This window comes from Natrix helvetica (assembly GCF_964273705.1).
Source record: "Natrix helvetica genome assembly, chromosome: 15".
Classification (NCBI taxonomy): domain Eukaryota; kingdom Metazoa; phylum Chordata; class Lepidosauria; order Squamata; family Natricidae; genus Natrix; species Natrix helvetica.
In genome coordinates this window covers 5,313,709-5,333,587 of record NC_138565.1, presented here as the reverse complement: position 1 = coordinate 5,333,587, position 19,879 = coordinate 5,313,709, and the positions used below count along the sequence as shown (strand labels likewise).

At 46.0% G+C, this 19,879-nt stretch overlaps 1 protein-coding gene across 2 annotated transcripts in view; it reads left to right on the top strand.

The window, feature by feature from the left end:
• The window catches only part of BRINP1 (BMP/retinoic acid inducible neural specific 1), a 67,625-nt gene that overhangs the window by 22,381 nt on the left and 25,365 nt on the right, over positions 1 to 19,879 (top strand). Inside the window, exons 1-2 of one of the 2 annotated variants that reach the window (XM_081967243.1) lie at positions 6,856 to 6,970; positions 18,310 to 18,500. In XM_081967243.1, the coding sequence (XP_081823369.1) occupies positions 18,383 to 18,500 (118 nt within the window). In that variant the 5' untranslated portion in view covers positions 6,856 to 6,970; positions 18,310 to 18,382. Of the gene's footprint in view, positions 1 to 6,855; positions 6,971 to 18,309; positions 18,501 to 19,879 lie in introns of those variants that run through there. The other variant, XM_081967242.1, reaches the window with a different exon arrangement.

Genomic DNA, 19,879 nt, shown 5'->3' with positions numbered 1-19,879 from the left:
GATTGCGATCTGGAGATGCTATCGGCCAGCGGAATAGGAGCTGGTGGTCTGATGCTCTGGAATAAATGGTGCGTGCCATTCTTATCTGCTTAGCTAGAATATACAATGGCGCACTCTAAGCTTGCAGTTGTTTCATTACCAAACTAGATAATATCATCAGTGCTAGAAGGAAGTAGGGTTTGCAGAGTGAAGGAGAAGGAAAGGAAAAAAGACTATGGGTTGCTTGGTGCTCTCTGAGCTTGGTAGTTTCCTTGCAGATGTTTCATTACCAAACTGGGTAATATCATCAGTGCTAGAAGGGAGTGGGATTTGCAGAGTGAAGGAGAAGGAGAAAGAGGAGACGGAGAAGGAAAGGAGAAGGACTATGTGTTCCTTCATGCTCTCTGATCCTAGTAGTTTCCTTGCAGATGTTTCATTACCAAACTAGCCTACAGAGAGAGGGGGGAGGGAGGGAGGGAGGTGCACACACCTGTGTCCACAGGGATAGTGTGTGTGCCCTCTAGTTGTGCGAATGGAGCTTAGCATGTAAGAAGAGAGCTTGAGAAGAGGGCCCTTGTGCTTATGCGCCAAACTCCACTTGCACTAGTGGACCTTCATGTGTGAGCCCAAGCGCCCTCCACTCGGGCAAGTGAAGCTTGGCGCGCGAGGGTAAAGGCCCGTCACTCGTGCGAGGGGGAGATTCACCCGTGTCCGTGCTTGCTCATCACTTGTGCAGCCCAGTTTCGAACGGGGTTGGGGACCCTTGCTCTAAATCCCAAGATTGAAGTGGACTTGTTATGGTGCGCGGCTCGAAAAAAAGAAGAAGAAGGTATAACTGGCTGATTTGCAGAAGATTGGCAAGGATTTCTGAGCTGTTTGTTTCACTAATGCAGCCATAAAAACCCTCTTTTATGCACGCACATGTGCCGTACTGCTGAAAGAAGAGCAATAAGAGGTAATTAGAAGTTAATTTTGAGGGTTGCAGAGACTGTCAGTTGTGTTGTCGTATTCAAAACAAACTCCGAGATTCAGAATTCTACGAGTTCTTCCACATGAAGCAACAGTAGTTACAAAACCCCAGGCTGCATAAACCGAGGGATAGAATCAAGGACACGTGAAGGGTTAATACTACTTTATAAGGCCTTGGTAAGGCCACTTTTAGAATATTGCATCCGGTTTTGGTCACCACGATGTAAAAAAAGATGTGGAGGCAGTTGTCACATGCAAAGGTTGGGGCCTACGGTTGAGAACTGAAACCGTTCTGCTTAAGGCCCCCATGTGCCGAGAATACTCATCCTTTCCTGTTTAAAGAGGAGATGAATAATAATAAATAGTAATAAACTGAAAGATCAGTGAAGACAAAGAGGGAGGAAGGGGGGAAGGAAGAATATGGGAATGAGGAAAGGAGAGGGAAGGAGGGAGGGAGGAAGGAAGGAAGGATGGATATGAGAATGAGAGAAGGAAGGTTAGGGAGGGAGAGTGGGAGGAAGGAAGGAAGGAAGGAAGGAAGGAAGGAAGGAAGGAAGGAAGGAAAAATATGGGAATGAGGAAGGGAGAGGGAAGGAAGGAGGTAGGGAGGAAGGAAGGATGGATATGAGAATGAGAGACGGAAGGAGGTTAGGGAGGGAGAGTGGGACGAAGGAAGGAAAAATGGGAAGGAGGAAGGGAGAGGGAAGGAGGGATGGAGGAAGGGAGGAAGGTGGGTGGGAGAGAGGGAGAAAGGAAGGAAGGAGGCAGGTGAGAAGGAGGGAGGGAAGGAGGGAGGGAGGGAGGGAGAGAGCTGTCTTGCAAAAATATTTAACCAGGGGAAGCTGTCATGTTTTCTTGGAGAAAGTCTGGGAGATAGGTTGCATTAACAGAGGGATGGAATCAAGATCACATGAAGGGTTGATACCACTTTATAAGGCCTTGGTAAGTGCCATACTTGGAATATGGCATCCAGTTTTCGTCGCCACGATGTAAAACAGATGTGGAGACTCTGGAAAGAGTGCAGAGAAAGCAACAAAGAGGATGAGGGGACTGGAGGCTAAAACATATGAAGAACGGTTGCAGGAACTGGGTATGCCTAGTTTAATGAAAAGAAGGACTAGGGGAGACATGATAGCAGTCTTCCAATATCTCAGGGGCTGCCACAAAGAAGAGGGAGTCAAACTATTCTCCAAAGCACCTGAGGGCAGGACAAGAAAACTAATCAAGGAGAGAAGCAACTTAGAACTAAGGGGACCTTTCCTGACGGTGAGGACAATCTATCAGTGGGATGGCTTATCTTCAGAAGTTGTGGGTACTCCCATCACTGGAAGCTTTCAAGAAGAGACTGGATAGCCGTTTGTATGAAATGGTCTAAGCTCTCCTGGGTGAATGGGCGGTTGGAGAAGAAGTCCTCTGACACATACAGTTGCAATGATGCCTAAGATTGAATTTTCTCTCCTTCCTGCATGGAAGTGGTTTGCAGTTTCTGGAAAGCCAAGGTAGAATTTCAGAAAGGTAATTCTATCTACTCGTGATTTGACTGATTTGATCTCTCAGATGTTACTATGGGTGTGTGTGACTCCACCGAGATTAGATTCGGTTTGACAAATTGATTTGAACAGTCCATTCAGGCTGCCAGGACGCATTGATTTGATTGGATAAAAGCATGCGCCAGAAGTCCTTCAGATCTTCAAATTGATTTGAAGGCCCCTGATTGGATCTGATGTAGCAAATCGATCCAGTGGTTTGACCTGAAGATTCGGTGGTTGAACTGCCCTTATGCTGTAAGTTCAATATGGGTGAATTGCGACGTAAAGTCAAGCATTCTATCACTCTGCTATCATCTTGCTACCTTTTACGGTTTAATGTTTTTCCAGGGTATTTTTGGTTGATCTTTAGTTATGTTTCCCATTGTGTTGTTGAGAAGGTATTACCGCGAATAAGCTAGCTTGTGCGTGCGTTATGCGGTTATGCCCGTAAATGACTCAACGTGCCATTTTGATCCAAATTTCAATTTGTACCAAAGACAATCCCCTTGTGTGTCCAAACACACTTGGCCAATAAATAATTCTGTTCCATTGCTGCTTCTCCTGCCTTCAGGTGCTTTAGAGAATAGGTGGACCCCGTCTTCTCTGTCACAGCACCTTAAAATATTGTAAGGCAGCTTTCATGTCCCCTGCCTTATCCTTCTCTCCATTAGACTCGACATACTCTCAAAACTGCAGAGCACTTCTTAACTCGACAGCCACACAACGGTGTCAAAATAAGCTGTAAATTGGAGATAGGCCCTTTTGGAACTGAGGCCAAGTCTTCACTTGGCTTTCCTTGGTAGACTGATACCTTCGCAATCTTTGAAATCAGAAGGAAACGTTTCTTCTGATCGCACTGAATAGTGACTTGAGGAAAAAGGGTTTTGTTTCCTTACGGCACTGCGAGTTTCATTTCTCCTTGGATTCTACATTCAGTTGTTGCTCTACAGGGGGGGGGAGGGAAAAACACCCTCACCTTTCCTCCTTCCTTCCAGCACTGTCTTTCATTCTAAAGAAAGAAAGCTGTGCTTCTCAAAATTCCTTTGAAACGGAAAAAGGCGTTTGACAAAGTTGAGTTGAGTTTAGCGATGCTACGTTGAAATTTGCCTTGTGCGTCTCCAAAGGTGTTTTTTTTTTCCCTTGACAAAAAAGCTATTTTTTTTTTAAAAAAAAGCTTATTCTCAAGGTGCTTTAGAATTGCTCTCAAATTTCTGCCGGGAATGTTTTTATGTCGTTGTCTTTATTGCTGAATGCCTCAAAGGAAGCGGCTGTTCTTTTCGCTTAAGAATATCGGTGTGAGATATTCTGACTGGCTGTTCACATTTGCCAATTCCAAATAACAACAATAATTGGAGCATTGGCCAATTTGGGGGTTTTGGTCCACCTCTAGAGTCCTTCCCAAGGAACTGGGACAGTGCCCCATGCACATGCGCAGAGACCCGAAGAACAGCTGGCTGGTGGGAGATGTGCAGGCATGCGCCGTGGAGCTGGGCTGGGGCAATGGCTGGTGTGACCACAGAGAGGTCTTTGCATGCCACCTATGGCACGCATGCCATAAGTTTGCCATTACAGATCTAGTTTCTCCATTAGGGAACAACCGATAATAAAGCAAAATCAAAAACCAATCGAGTAGGATTTCTGGGAAAAATGCACGGGTGTTAGAATCTCGTCTCTGTCTATGACAACAGCCTCCCCCCCCCCAAGTTATAATTGGATGACTAAATAACAGTTAAGGCTGATTTAATTATAATTATAATGAAAGGGTAAGGAGAGACATTCCACCCCCTCCCCATTCTTTATGGTTTAAAATTACTTATTTCCCAGGATTTTTTTTTTTTAAAGAAAGCCATTTCATGGCACATAACCTCTCTCTCTCCTCCCCAAAATAGAAAGAATCAAGACATATATACATATTTTAGAGCAGAGAGAAGATATTTGCTTAACTCAAAGGGGGGAAAAAAGTAGTGTTGTGCAAAAAAATGGCTGCATTTATTTCCCAATTTTTGTGGGGGATGTTCGCGCCCTAATCTGCAGGCTGTGCACTCAATAAACGTCAATGCTTAGCAGGGTGATTTAATGGGGATAGGGAGAGATGCACTGTATCGTGGTCGCTTTGCATTGGGCATCCTTCAGTCTCCAAAGACGATGGTGTCGTGCTCTGGAAGAGGTCAAAGCTCGAGTGCCCTCTCCAGAGCACGAGGCCTGGGTAGATTAATAAGGAGGATAGACGGTTACCCAAGCAGCAGGTCCCCCCTCTCACGTGGCTGAAATAATCCCATGGAATGGCAGAGTCGATATGGTTGGTTCCAGCTGCGTCACAGGAGTTACCGGAACGTGGTTGTACACAGTCACGAACTGCTTCCGGGACTCTGGCTCCGGATTTTGCCTGGAGGTTGACTCCTGAAGCCTTTTTCCAGGAGTGGATAGAGCCACAAGGCAGTGGAGGATTGTAACCGGAGTTTCCCTTCTCCTAGAAGATGGTTCTGTCACTTGATCTGCCATTTGGGGTGTAGAGCCCTCTTCCACCTTCCAAACCCGTTGACCGTCTTCTCCCGTAACCCTGGGAAGGGGCCCTTACGAGGTGCTCCCAGCCGGGCCAGCTGGACCAAGGTTTTTTAAGGAGGTGTTACTCCTCCATCACTCACCCTTTGTCCTGGCTTGTGACAGGCAGAGCCTGGCTTCCCAAACGTTGGGCCCAGGATGGCGGGTTTAATGTGGCCGCTTATAAATGTCATTAATACGTACAGGAGCAGATCAAGAGGCATTCTCATCCGGGCTCAAATTGGGTTTTTTTTTCCTCCTTAAGTTAAATTAATTTATTAAATTTGCACGTGGAGTGGTTCCCAGCAACTCTGGGCAACCCACAGTTACTGCTGAACACTTCCCTTCGAACCCTGATGATGTTACCTAGTTGGATCATGAAATGTCTGCAATTAAACATCCCAGCTCAGACAGCATCAAGGACCCTCACAGTCCTCCGCCTTCTCCTCCTCTTCCATCTCCTCCTCCTCTTCTGTTTTCTCTTCCTCCCTGCCAAACATTTCAATTGGCAGAAGCATTTGACATTACATCTTGAGCATCGCCCGTTAATACCCATGCAACCCCAGTTGTTCCTCCTCCTCCTCCTCCTCCTCCTCCTCTCCTCCTCCTCCTCCTCCTCCTCCTCCTCCTCCTCCTCCTCCTCCTCCTCCTCCTTCTCCTCCTCTATCATACCCCACTCCCTTTTGTCACTGATGATGTTACCTAGTTGGGTCATGAAATGTCTGCAAGAAAACCACCAAGGAGACCATAAAGTTATTAAAACCAGGAAGGACCCAAATTGTTGGGGGCAAGAGGCTGACTCTGTAAACCATTTAGAGAAGGCTGTAAAGCACTATGAAGCGGTATATAAGTCTAAGGGCTATTGCTATTGCTTACTTCCCTTCCTTCTTTCTATCCCTCTCCTGCCTTCCTTCCTTCCTTCCTTCCTTCCTTCCTTCCTTCCTTCCTTCCTTCCTTCCTTCCTTCCTTCCTTCCATGGTGGTTCAGTGGTTAGAATGCAGTATTGCAGGCTAATTCTGCCCACTGCCAGCAGTTCAATCCTGACCAGCTCAAGGTTGACTCAGCCTTCCGTCCTTCCGAAGTGGGTAAACTTAGAACCCAGATTGTTGGGGGCCAGATGCTGACTCCGTAAACCGCTTAGAGAAGGCTATAAAGCACCGTAAAGTGGTATATAAGTCTAAGTGCTATTGATTCTCAGCCATTATTATGGGTTTTTTTTTTTTTTTTGGAGAGCAGCTTGCTCAAGAATGAGCTCGCCGACCCAGATCAATTTCCTCCTCCTCAAATAATCCAACATCGTCGACAACTTTGCTTAATGTAAAATCACCGCGTTAAAAAAAAACCACCAAATCGGTTGGCCGTGAAAAGCCTGGAGATTTTACAAGAAGGGGTTTTGGAGGAAGGGGGGAAAGTTGCAAGGGAGGAACAGCATTGCATCACCGATAAGATTCATTTATTCATCCTCTTCAGCTCGCTGCTCCTTGGGCTGCTTCCGATCCTCCCTTTTTCCCCCTGAAGAAATTCCCTTTTCCCCATTTCTTTAAGCTTCCTTCAGTCTGTTTGAAAGCAGAAAAGCTTCCTTCCGTCGCCCGCCTGCTGTTACATCCAATTGCTGATTTGCATAGCGTGCTTGGGGTTTTTTTTTTTTCCATGGCAATTTCCCTGGAGCTCTCTTGGAGAGGGAACATGGACATGACACATTAGAATTGTGTCGTTTCCACTGGAAGGCCCGCGAGATAAACCTTAGCGTCAAAGCTACGTGACTAGCATAAAGCAAACCACGCTCGTTGGTTTCCCCCCCCCCTGGATTCTTGGAGACAAACAGGAGTTTGTGAAGCTGGTGGGAAGATGGCTTGGGCTCTCTCAAGTTGACTCCTGTGGTCTGCAATAGATTTGCCAGCTACTGCCGCTGCTGCTGGTTCGCTCAGGGATGCTCCATGCCCCTCCCCACTGTGCGCAGTGCAATAGAAATTGCTCTGGGCATGCGCAGAAGGCAAAAACTAGATGGCGCCGCCGAAAGAACAGGTTTGTGTGAGGGAACCTTTACCTTTATAGTGTGTGAAGTTTTGTGATGGCTTAGAGGTGGCACTCACCCTTCACAATCAGGAGGTAGAGGCAGATATTTCTCTCTCTGGGCCTGATGAGAATATATCTGCTGAATATAACTCCGTATTGGCGACAGGAAAGGGCATCCGGCCAGTAAACACTCAGTTGCCCACCCTGCAAGGGATTATGGGGTCATTAAAAGATGATGGTGATAATGTGTGAAGTATGACAGCCAGGTTTTTTTTTTCTATAGACACTTTCCATATGGTTCTTCTCCACCTTAGTTGTCATCCTCATTCATTTTATCACTCTACAGTTTCCCACTGCAGTGTGTCTGAAGACACTCCTTCTGGCCATGTCAGTAGGTTTCGTCGCGCTAGCGATGAATTTCAGGTCCTCTGAAGTTCCAGAGAAAAACCTCGCTGGATTCTCCTTGCATAATAGATCAGTAGGAATAGGAGATGTGTCTTTCATGTTAAGTGCATTGTGGGAAGTAAGGAGACAAAGGTCACCGCTGGGGGTTAGGGAGATGGTCCAAAGAAGACAAGAACAGCATGCTTTAAATCTTGAGAGCAGACATATAATACAGAAGAACAGAATAGCATATCGGTAGGTGTGGCGCTGTTGCTTGATGCAAACTGGAATTTGTTCCTTGTATGTAGTTACGGTGGCTCAGGGGCCTAGATGCTGAGCTGGTCGATCAGAAAGGTTAGGCAGTTCGAATCCCTAGCGCCGCGTAACGGAGTGAGCTCCCATGACTTGTCCCAGCTTCTGCCAACCGAGCAGTTCGAAAGCACGTCAAAAATGCAAGTAGAAAAATAGGAACCACCTTTGGTGGGAAGGGAACAGAGTTCCGTGCGCCTTTGGCGTTGAGTCATGCCGGCCACATGACCATGGAAACGTCTTCAAGGAAAAACAGAGAAAGTCCAGCTTGAAAAAGCACCTTTGGGGCTAAATGTCTCTGGAGATTCTCAGCCATCCAGGTCAGTTGTCCCAAAGGTGGTTTTTCCAAAGGCAACTGGGCTTGGTTTTCCTTGAAGAGGTTTTGCTTCTCATCCATGAAGCATCTTTAGTTCTGAACTAATGAGAAGTGAAACAACTCCTTCTCCTTCTCCTCTCTTTTCCTTCCTTCTTCCTTCTCCTTCGTATCTGTCTTCTCCACCTCCTCCTCCTTCCTTCCTTCTTCCTCCTCCTGTCTTCTCCTCCTCCTTCAAAAACAAACAAACACTCCGGTTGTCTTTTGAAAAAAAAGTTTTCTTCTCTTTCTCCTTCTCCTCCTCCTTCCCTTTTGAAAAAGCATCTGTGGGACAAGCATGATCTGGATGACCAAGAATCTCTATAGACGCTCCTAAAGATTCTTCGAAATCACAATATGCCCCTTTCTCAAAAAAATTCTGGGAAGATCAGGGTATGGATGTTATGCTACAAGTTCTTGAACCAAAGGCCCATTTGTTTCTGTTTTGCTTCTCATCCAAGAAGCTTCTTCAGTTCTGGCCGAAGAAGTCACAACTGAAGAATATTCTCAGATGAGAAGCAAAACGTCTTCAAGGAAAAAGTCCAGGTTGCCTCCTGAAAAAGGACATGGTGAACACTTTCTGAGAAGGTTAACTTCAGCCTTATATGGTTATGCAGTGCCTTATGTCTACCCATCTCATACTCGATTGCCTTAGAACTTCCTCAATATGCAAAGAAGCTTTGTCGAGATAATTAATTCAGGCTCCTAATGAGAGATAGAAAGATTTTTCTTCCTGCACAACTTCCTATCTCGACCCGATAAGAATAGCATGGATTTTCTAATCTTGCCTAAAATAAGCGAGTGGGGAGAACATGAATTGTCCTCGGGGGGGTGGGGGGGAAATGCCGAGAGAAGAGTTGAACTGACAGAAAGAACCATTAGAAAAAAAAATAGGAATAATTTGAGTCATGACATCAAACGAAGAAGTTGCTGAAGGCACAACCCCTTGCCTTCTTCCTGCAAATTTCCGTTGTATATTCATTGGATAATTTAGGCCTAAAAGGGTTATGGTAGCAGTAGCTGGTGCCTCTAAGATTTGCTTGAATGAAGAAGATGATGACGCTCTCCTTAATTCAATACAGTTTGCTCCCTACAGGTGGTTCTCAATTTACAAGAGTTCATTTAGGGACCATTCAAAGTTACAACGGCGCTGACCTAGGCTTCCCCCGCAGCACGAAGCCGAGTCCTCGTCCCGATAAACCCCTTTTATTGAATTGACAGTGAATTCCTCTCCAGCAAAGTCTTTCCTCTCCCACAGTCTTTCAAGATAGTATACAATTACTTTATCAGGCTTGGAGAGTGGACAGGCCGATATCTTTCAGATGCAGAATGCGGGGATGAACTAATTGCCTCCTGCAAACTCCACTCCCCTTTCGTTCCTCTTTTATTCCCTATGGGAGGGGCCGTTCTCCATCCACCTGTGGCCTTACTCCCAAGTCGACCCTTGTTCCTTAGCTGTTCTCTTCATCTGGCAGCTTTGCGCATGCGGTACATTGGGAACAGGCTCCAGCTGTTCGTCTGCCTCATTGATGTCTGACTCTGAAGGCAGCTGATCACTGTCAGACGGCCCTGGCCCCCTCTCTGCCTCCAACACAGAGCCCTCCTCAGAACCTTCCCCAGACTCCAGGACTGGCCCATCTTCCTCCCCAACCTCCTCACTGTCTGACTTTGCTGCCAGCTCCACTGGCCGCTGGTGGGCCACAACAGGCACCGGGAAAAAAGTGACTTAGAACAATTTTTCACGCTTAGGATGGTTGCAGCATCTCCCTAGTCACGTGAAGAAAATTTGGACACAGGGAAACTGTCATGGATTGATGTCAGTTGCAGTGTCCCCGGGTCAGACAATCCCCTCTTGCAGCCTTCTGACAAGCAAGGTCAAGAGGGGAAACCTGGGTTCGCTTAACAACCGCGTTGCTAACTTAGCAACTGCAGTGATTCACTGAACAACGGGGGCAAGAAAAGTCATAAAATGGGGCAAAATTCACCGAACAACCATCTTGTTTAGCAAGCAAAAATTTGGGCTCCATTGTAAGTCATGAGTTGAGGACTATTTGTACTGTCTCCTAACTAAATTTAGCCCAGGGCCAATCTTCCTTAGTCTTTGTGTCCCCACTTAGGGTTGTCCGAAAAATATCTACCATCCTAGCTTGGATCCATGGAGACAAAGATTGCTTTAGATCAGCTATAACCACAGGCCCTGTTTTGGGAAAAGGCTGCTCTAATGTTGTTCCCGGAGACAGACTTTTCTCAGCAGACAGATTTGCAGCAGACAAAAAGGCACCATCAGAAAGGTGAAATCAATTATGGTTCTCTTGAATTTTACTTAAGATGTTTATCCTCCTCACTTCAGCCTGAAAGAACTTTCAAGTAAAGAAAGTTCCAGTATCTGCCATATATATATAGCACCAAGGACCCTACAGTCCTCCTCTTCCTCCTCCTCCTTCATCTCCTCCTCCTCCCTGCCAAACATTTTAACTAGCAGGAGCATTTGATGTACAAAACGGAAGCAAACCTCTGCGTCGACATTACATCTTATACAATACAATACAATAGTAGAGTTGGAAGGGACCTTGGAGGTCTTCTAGTCCAACCCCCTGCCTAGGCAGGAAACCCTATACCGTTCCAGACAAATGGCTATCCAAGATCTTCTTAAAGACTTCCAGTGTTGGGGCATTCACAACTTCTGGAGGCAACTTCTGTTCCACTAATTAATTGTTCTAACTGTCAGGAAGTTTCTCCTCAGTTCTAAGTTGCTTCTCTCCTTGATTAGTTTCCACCCATTGCTTCTTGTTCTGTCCTCAGGTGCCTTGGAGAATAGTTTGACTCCCTCTTCTTTGTGGCAACCCCTGAGATATTGGAACAATGCTATCATGTCTCCCCTAGTCCTTCTTTCTCTTAAGCTAAACATACCTAGTTCCTGCAACCGTTCTTCATATGTTTTAGTCTCCAGTCCCCTAATCATCTTTGTTGCTCTTCTCTGCACTCTTTCTAGAGTCTCCACATCTTTTTTACATCGTGGCGACCAAAACTGAATGCTGTATTCCAAGTGTGGCCTTACCAAGGCATTATAAAGTGGTATTAACACTTCACGTGATCTTGATTCTATCCCTCTGTTGATGCAACCTAGAACTGTGTTGGGTTTTTTGGGAGCTGCTGCACACAGCTGGCTCATATTTAAATGGTTGTCCACTAGAACTCCAAGATCCCTCTCACAGTTACTACTATTGAGCACGGTACCACCTATACTGTACCCGTGCATTCTGTTTTTGTTGCCTAAATGTAGATCTTGAGCATCCCCCGTTAATACCCGTGCCATCCCAGTTCCTCTTGAGGTCTTCTCTCTCGCCCGTTTCCTTCCCCTGTTTGTTCTGCCTGGTTGAAGCAGCCTCGCTCTTCCAGAAACGGTTTCCCCAGCAGAAGTGGGTTTTTGAGCTTCTCGAGATGTCAAAATAGACAGCTGCACGTTGATGGCAACATATTTGTTGATTGTTTATTTTGTTCTCTTGCTGCAGGGGGTTCTTTACCCTGCTTTTCTCCAAGAGACAAGGTGGCTTCCCATTACTCAACAGAAATCAAAATGCTTCTGCCGAACATTTGGGAACTGTGCGGAATCTGACACCGGTTTCAAAATAGTTTTGGGGGTTTCATTTTTTTCCCCCTTCTTTTCTTCCTCGTGCATTTCTCGTCTGGGTAATGTCGCTGCCATTTGAATCTTCAAGATGAGGAGGTTTCGAATAGAGCGGTGGAGCGAAGAGGAGGGGGGAAATAAATGAAATATTCAACCAAACGTCGAACAAGAGACAGCTTGTAGTCTGGGCTTTTAAACTTGATTTCTTACATCGTCTTTTCCTGTGGTTCCTTTGCCTCATCGCGAGGATGTTTCGTTAGAGGTGGAGCTGATATTTTTTTTATCAATAAAGGAGAATATTTGTAGCTCCGGGTTGAAATGATGTGGGGGGTGGTTTCCCTGATGCTCTCTGAGCTTGGTAATATCACAACCAGGCTTCAACGCCTTAAAAGAAGGCCCTTGTTCCTCCTTCACTTTGCTGGTATGACTTTTGTAGAGAGGTCGTTGGTTCTCTCTCGACTCGGTTGTTTTCCTGCAGATGTTTCATTGCCCAACTAGGTAACGTCATCAGTGCTAGAAGAGAGTAGGTTTTAAAGAAAGGAGGAAGAGGGGGACTGTGGGGTGCTTGGAGCTCTCTGAACTCGGTTGTTTTCTTGTAGACATCTCTTGGCCCATCTAGGGAACATTATCAGTGCTAGGGGAGGTTGGTTGGAGGAGGAGGAGGAGGAGGAGGAGGAGGAGGAGGAGGAGGAGGAGGAGGAGGAGGAGGAGGAGGAGGAGGAGGAGGAGGAAGTACTAGTTGTTGATATTATTTGACCTTGGTTGTTTCCTTGCAGACATATCATAACCCAGCTACATAACTTCTTCAGTGATGGAAAGGAGATAACTAGGTAACATCATCAATGCTAGAAGAAGTAGTGGAGGAGGAGGAGGAATACTGTGGGGTCCTGTGGGGTGCTCTCTGACCTTGGTTGTTTTCTTGGAAACGTTTCATTACCCAACTAGGTAACATCATCAGTGCTAGAAGAGAGTGGGGTTTCTAGAGAGGAGGACAAAGTGGAGGAGGACTGTGAGGCCCTTGATCCTCTCTGAGCTTGGTTATTTTCTTGCAGCCATCTCATGACCCAACTAGGTAACATCATCAGTGCTCCTAGCAGTGGTACTACTCCTCATTTCAACCCTGCGCTGCACATATTCTCCTTTATTGGCAAAGTATCTTTTTCAGCTTGAAAAGTATTCTATGACAATTGCTAGGGAGGAGCCTTCTTAACTCTTCCTCTCAACCAAACTATCTATACTTTGCAAGGTTCCCTCTGGAATGCAGCCCCTTCCTTCTGGGAATCCAGGACACACTCCACCACAGCAATCTATCCAATCCCTACAAACCCAATCCCATTTCCATTCCTTTTTCTTGAAGTGATTCTCAGGGACATCGCTGGCTTGTAAAGAGACTCTGCATATGCTCAGAGTCCTTGGTGCTCTCTGAGCTTGGTTGTTTTCTTGCAGGTGTTTCATGACCCAACTAGGTAACATCATCAGTGCTAGAAGAGAATAGGGGTTACAAGGAGGAGGAGGAGGAGGAGGAGGAGGAGGAGGAGGAGGAGGAGGAGGAGGAGGAGGAGGAGGAGGAGGAGGAGGAGGAGGAGAACAATGACTGTAGGATCCTTGGTGCTCTCTGAGCTTAGCTGTTTTCTTGCAGACGTTTCGTTACCCAGACGAGGTAATATCATCAGTGCTAGTAAGGAGTTCTCACTAAACTCAGAGAGTATCAAGGACCCTTCATTTCCACTCTAGGCTACAGATGTTCTCCTTCATTGGTGACTTCTGTAGACCAGTTTGAAGCAGTCCACCCCACCCTGCTCCGACGACATTCAATGCAGCAGATCAGAAGCTGATCAAGCAGCTAAGGAGTGAAGCTAGGAATAGAAAAACGTTGATGTGAGCACCTAGGGAAAAAAAGGGGCACCAGCTGACAGATCAGGTGGAGGTGGTACAAAGCAGATGGTGTCCCTCAGGAGACCTTGAATAATAATCCAGAAGAAGGAGAAAGGGCAACTGAAAAACATCCAAGTGTGCCAAAGGACTTTGTTGGTGGCAAAATCCTGGCTGAAACTGAATCGTTCTACCTACTTCCTAGGTGCCACTTGGTTTGTCTTTAATTTTTTATTTTTGCTTGCCAATTCTGTTCTCTTGCCTATGACGATTTTCAGTCATGATTGTCCCAAAGATGCTTTTTCAAGAGGCAACTGGATTTTCTTGTTTTTCCTTGAAGAGGTTTCGCTTCTCATCGAAGAAGCTTCTTCAATTCTGACTGACTTCCATCCTGCACCAGAACTGAAGAAGAGTCTTGGATGAGAAGTGAAACCTCTTCAAGGAAAAAGCAGAAAGTCCAGTTGCCTCTTGAAAAGGCACCTTTGGGATAACCATGACCTGGAGGAATCTCCATAGACATTCAGTCCCAGAGGTGCTTTTTTTAAAGAGGCAACTGGACTTTCTGCTTTTTCCTTGAAGAGGCTTCACTTCTCATCCAAGAAGCTTCTTCAGTTCTAGTGCAGGATGGAAGTCACTCAGAACTGAAGAAGATTCTTGGATGAGAAGTGAAACCTCTTCAAGGCAACTGGACTTTCTGGTTTTTCCTTGAAGACATTTCGCTTCTCCTCCAAGAAGCTTCTTCGGTTGCGACTTCTTCAGTCAGAGCTGAAGAAGCTTCTCAGGTGGGAAGCAAAATGCCTTCAAAGAAGAGAAGACCTGTTGCCTCTTGAAAAAGCACTTTTGGGTTGGACAACCATGACCTGGATGACTGAGAATCTCCAGAGACGATGAATACTGGGAAAAAAATCATCTTTAAGGGAAAACAAAATCCAGTTGCCTTTTGCAATTTTTTTTAAAAAAGCATTCAGATTCAGATTAACAGAGTTTGAAGGGACCTTATAGGTCATCTAGTCCAACCCCCCACTCAAGCAGGAGGCCCTACACCATTACTGACAGATGGCAGTCCAGTCTCTTCTTGAAAACTTCCAGTGATGAAGCTCCCACAACTTCTGAAGGCAACTTCTGTTGGTCAGGAAATTCTTCCTTATTTCCAGGTTGAATCTCTCCTTGATCAGTTTCCATCCATTGTTCCTTGCCTGGCCTTCGGGTACTTTGCAAACTAGCTTGACCCTCTCCTCTCTAGGGCAGCCCCTCAAATATTGGAAGCTGTTATCATGTCTCCCCTGATCCTTCTCCATAGTGAGGGGGGGGAGTATCCAGGATGTCCTTCTCTTCACTAGACTAGCCATGTCCAGTTCCTGCAACTGTCCATCGTATGTTTTAGTCTTGAGGCCTTTGATCATCTTAGATAGATTCATATTAACAGAGTTGGAAGCGACCTTGTAGGTCATCTAGTCGAACCCCTTGCCCAAACAGGAGACACCTACACCATTTCTGACCGATGGCAGTCCAGTCTCTTCTTGAAAGCCTCCAGGTATGAAGCTCCCACAACTTCCGAAGGCAACTTCTGTTCCATGAGTTGATTGTTCTCACAGTCAGGAAATTCCTCCTTATTTCCAGGTTGAATCTCTCCTTGGTCAGTTTCCATCCGTTATTCCTTGTCTGTCCTTCAGGTGCTTTGGGAAATAGCTTGACCTCCTCCTCTCTGTGGCAGCCCTTTTGGCATATTCTTTTCTCTTGCTTTCCTAAGCTCCTTCCCTTCTTCCCCCAGCTCTAGTGGCTTCCACGCTGGCTTGGAGAAGATGGTTAGAAGCAAATCTATATCCAGAAGCTCTCCCTGATGATTCCTTGCCCTGCGGTTTGAACCTTCTCAGCAATTTCCCACTATTCTTGCCTAGTGCTAATGAGCATCCAGATTGCCTCCGGGTGACTCCTTCCGTTATTTATTTTGGGGAGAGGGGGGAAATAATCTGTATTTCCTCCGCCTTGTGCTCATTAATCAACTCTGCCTTTGGGTGAAATAGATAGTTATCGCCTTTTGCTCCATTTCAAAAGCAGGGCAATTTCCTTTTTCTTCTCCTTCTCCTTCTTATGGATGCCAAACGTTCCCCCGTGACTTAGTCCTAGAATCACAGCAAAATGGCTTTCTGTATTCCCCCCCCCCCTTCTTCTTTCTCCCCTCTGGCTCTTTTCCTTTGATCTGATGGAAAAGAATTTGCTATTGAGAAAAAATGTATCTCTGTGTGTGTGTTTTTAAAAGGATGGAAATTGCTGAGTAAGTACGGATGTCCTGTCTGACCTTCACCCAACCTTCTCTCCCATATTCTGCAGCTTCCTTGGCTACCAAATCTCCCAGTTCAGCCATAGGGAGGGTTGGGGGAGATAGCCTCTTGAGCCCCTTTTCCAAAATAGGGGCAGTGGGAGGACGGGCTGGTGAGAGAGAGTGGGCCTGCTCAGAAAGCAAAAGAAGAAGAAGAAAAACACACACACCCTCCCGCAATCTTCCAGGGAATAAAACGCAAGCTTGAAAGCTCTGATAAAATAAATTTGAATTTTGTCCCCTGGGAACGAACGTTCAAAGGAGAACAGGAAACGATTCCTTCCTCAAGAGAGGAGAACACTTGAAGCAACCCTCTACAAGATGCTCAACACCAGAAGCTTAGATTCACACTAGTCTTATTAACTAGGTTTATGGACAGCCAAAAAAACCGGGTTATGTTTCAAAATCTTGGAAGCTGGAGATGCATATTTCAACTGCCCCATGTCTTGGGAAGTGTAAGGTGGACATTAGTTGATCTTCTTCTCCAAAGGTGTCAGGAGATTCCTACTCAAGGGGAAAAATCCTTGGGAGGGGAAATCCAGCCATTTGTTGTGGCTTGCCAGCGGCCAGCGGAGCTGCCAGTCGAGTAAGGAAGTGAGGAGGTTGGGGAGGAACATGGACCAGTCCTGGAATCTGGGGAAGGTTCTGACGAGGGCTCTGTGTCAGAGGCAGAGAGGGGGTCAACGCCGTCTGGCAGTTATCAATTGCCTTCGGAATCAGAGATCCGTGGGGCAGAAGAACAGCTGGAGCCTGTTCCCAGAGGATGCAGGCGCAGAGCTGCCAGATGAAGGGAACAGCTAAGGAACAAGGGTCGACTTGGGAGTAAGGCCACAGGTGGATGGTGAATGGCCCCTCCCATTGGGAATAAAAGGGGGGAGAAAGGGGAGTGGAGTTTGCAGGAGACCATTAGTTCATTCCTGCATTCTGCATCTGAAAGATATCAGCCTGGCCTCTCTCCAAGCCTGATAAAGATCGTTAATTGTGAACTATCTTGAAAGATGATGGGAGGGGAAAGACTTTGCTGGAGAGGAATTCACGGTCAATTCAATAAAAGGGGTTTATCAGGACGAGGACTCGGCTTCGTACTGCTGGGGAAGCCTAGGTCACCATTCTCCTCTTTTTCCCCCCCTGGAAGTTCATTACATTTTGGGAAACGAGAGGACATTGTTTGATCAACAGGATCATTTGCTTGCAATTTGATGAAATACAGGAGTTGGTTTTGCAGGGATGTTGTTAGCATGAAGATCGTGTGGGTTTTCCCTCTTATTTATGTCAGATCCGGTCCTTCTGCTGAAATAACCTTTTGGTCGCTTTTCTTCCTCCATCTTCCCTGAGTCTTTGTTCCGCCTGGGATTGGGCCGATGCTGGGGCTCAGGACTTCGGACAGCACCCCAGAGTTCTTTTAAAAGACGATTCGGGTTAATGTCAGGATTCCAAGTAACACCCCCCAAACAAAAGAAGACTCCGAGACTTGAGATTCCTCAACGTTCCATTTTATTAGAGATGTCCTACTGGAACATTTGGGAAAACCCAAATCTGAAAGTTTCCAGGTTTTACCCACCCAAAAGCAAGTCCAAGTCCCTGCCCAGCACCCAAATGTTCATCACATGATCCAATCAAGTGCCATCCAAAACTGGAGATGTCTCCCAGTCACTTAATCACAGCTTCAGGGAAAAGTGGCCTTGACTCTCTGAAAAAGGAATGCTATTTTGACTATATAATACCCATACTCTGTCTAATCCCCACTCCCAGTTTCCCATAGTAGAAAATGTGGCAGGCCCAAGTGTAAAAGATGATTTCCAGGTCTGACACTCTTTCCATCTCCTTGTCAGGCCTGCAGCCATCTTTTCTTTTGGATCATTGGCCTGCCACACTTCCTAATATTCTACTATGCATTTTCTATTGTGGGAAAATGGGATTGTAAGAAGTGAGATGCTATGTGTAGCCATAACAAAATTCTTTCAAGGTCATCCTTTGTCTCTGCACCCGACCGGAACTGGATGGGTGGACTCTGTCTTCGTGGCAGTGGGAGATTGGACCATGGGATGGACTTGTGGGTGTGGGGGGCAGGATCTTGAACTTTCAATGGGTGGAGAAAACCGGGAACCTTTCAGATTCGGGTTTTCCACAGATGTGCCAACATGTCTCTCTTAATAAATTGGAACTTTGAGGAATGCTTTGCCTTGGAATCTGATTTACTTTTGGATGCTATTTGGAAGCCTGACATTATTCCTTTTCCATTCTGCTTCTCCTGTCCTGTCCTCCCTTTCATCTTACCCACAAAAAAAACCCCAGAACATCTGGGGGAACGTTCCTTCTGTCCATCACTTCCCTCCTGACCATCTCTTCGTTGACCCGCCCGGATTCAGAACCTCACCCCCGTGTCTTGTCTTGCTTCCTTGTGGTCCAGGGAGTTTGCCCGTTGGAAGGTGAGGAACACTGCCATTGAACGGAGGGATTTACTCCGGAACCCCGTCCCCTTGATGCCTGAATTCCAGAGAAGCGTACGCCTGCTGGGCAGGAGACCGACAACGCAGCAGTTCATCGATACCATCATCAAAAAATACGGCACCCACATCCTCATCTCTGCCACTTTAGGAGGTAAGCGATGGTGGGCTCTGCTTCTTCTTCCAGGGCTCAGGTGTGACGGGTGACTTTTCGACTTGGGTTCACCTTGGCCTTTGTGTTAGAAATACAGGTAGTCCTCACACCACAACTGCCCTGTCTAGTAGCGATAGCAGTAGCACTTAGACTTATATACCGCTTCACAGGGCTTCACAGCCCTCTCTAACAGAGTCAACAATCTGGGTCCTTGTTTTAATAACTTTGGAAGGATGGGTCAACCTTGAGCCGGTCAGGATTGAACACCTGGCAGTGGGCAGAGTTTGCCTGCAATACTGCATTCTGACCACCGTGCCACCATGGGAATGGAATGGAATAGAAAATTAGAATAGAATAATAGAATAGAATAGAATAGAATAGAATAGAATAGAATAGAATAGAACAGAACAGAATATGGAAGGGAAAAGAATAGAATAGAATAGAATAGAATAGAATAGAATAGAATAGAATATGGAAGGGAAAATAATAGAATAGAACAGACTATGGAAGTGAAAATAATAGAATAGAATATAATAGAATATGGAAGGAAAAATAGACTAGACTAGACTAGACTAGACTAGAATATGGAATATGGAATTCCATAGGATGGATTGCAGCATCCCTGGGGTCCCATTTTACGACCTGCTGACACATATTTGGACACTGGATTCACTTAACAACCATGTTACCAATTCAATAACGGCGGCAATTCACGTAACATTTTATCTCATGAAACGAGCCAAAAATTCACGTAACCAATTTCTCACTTAGCAATGTGATGCGGTGGTTGAGTGGCTAAGACGCTCAGCTTGTCGATCAGAAAGGTTGGCAGTTCGGTGCTTCGAATCCCTAGCGCCGCGTAACCGAGTGAGCTCCCGTGACTTGTCCCAGCTTCTGCCAACCGCAGCAGTTCGAAAGCACGTTTAAAAAGCACGTAAAAATGCAAGTAGAAAAATAGGAACCACCTTTGATGGGAAGGGAACAGCGTTCCGTGCGCCTTCGGCATTGAGTGATGCCGGCCGCATGACCACGGAGACATCTTCGGACAGCGCTGGCTCTTCGGCTTTGAAAGGGAGATGAGCATCGCCCCCTAGAGTCGGGAATGCGAGGGAACCTAGCAATGTAAACATTGTGGTCGCATGTTGAGGACAACCTCAATACCTCCCTGATTAATGTATTTATTTATTAAACTTTCTCCAGTACCTTAAAAGCTTCCACTATCATTGAAACAGATTGAGGAATCCGTTACGGAAATATCTCCAAAGCCGTAACCCAAGAGGTTGATGGTTGGTCTAGTTTTAATTAATTTTCTGCCAAATAAACTGCTTTTCCTTGGAAACAGACCTTGTTAGTTTCTTGACCTGGTCTCCCTCCCCCCT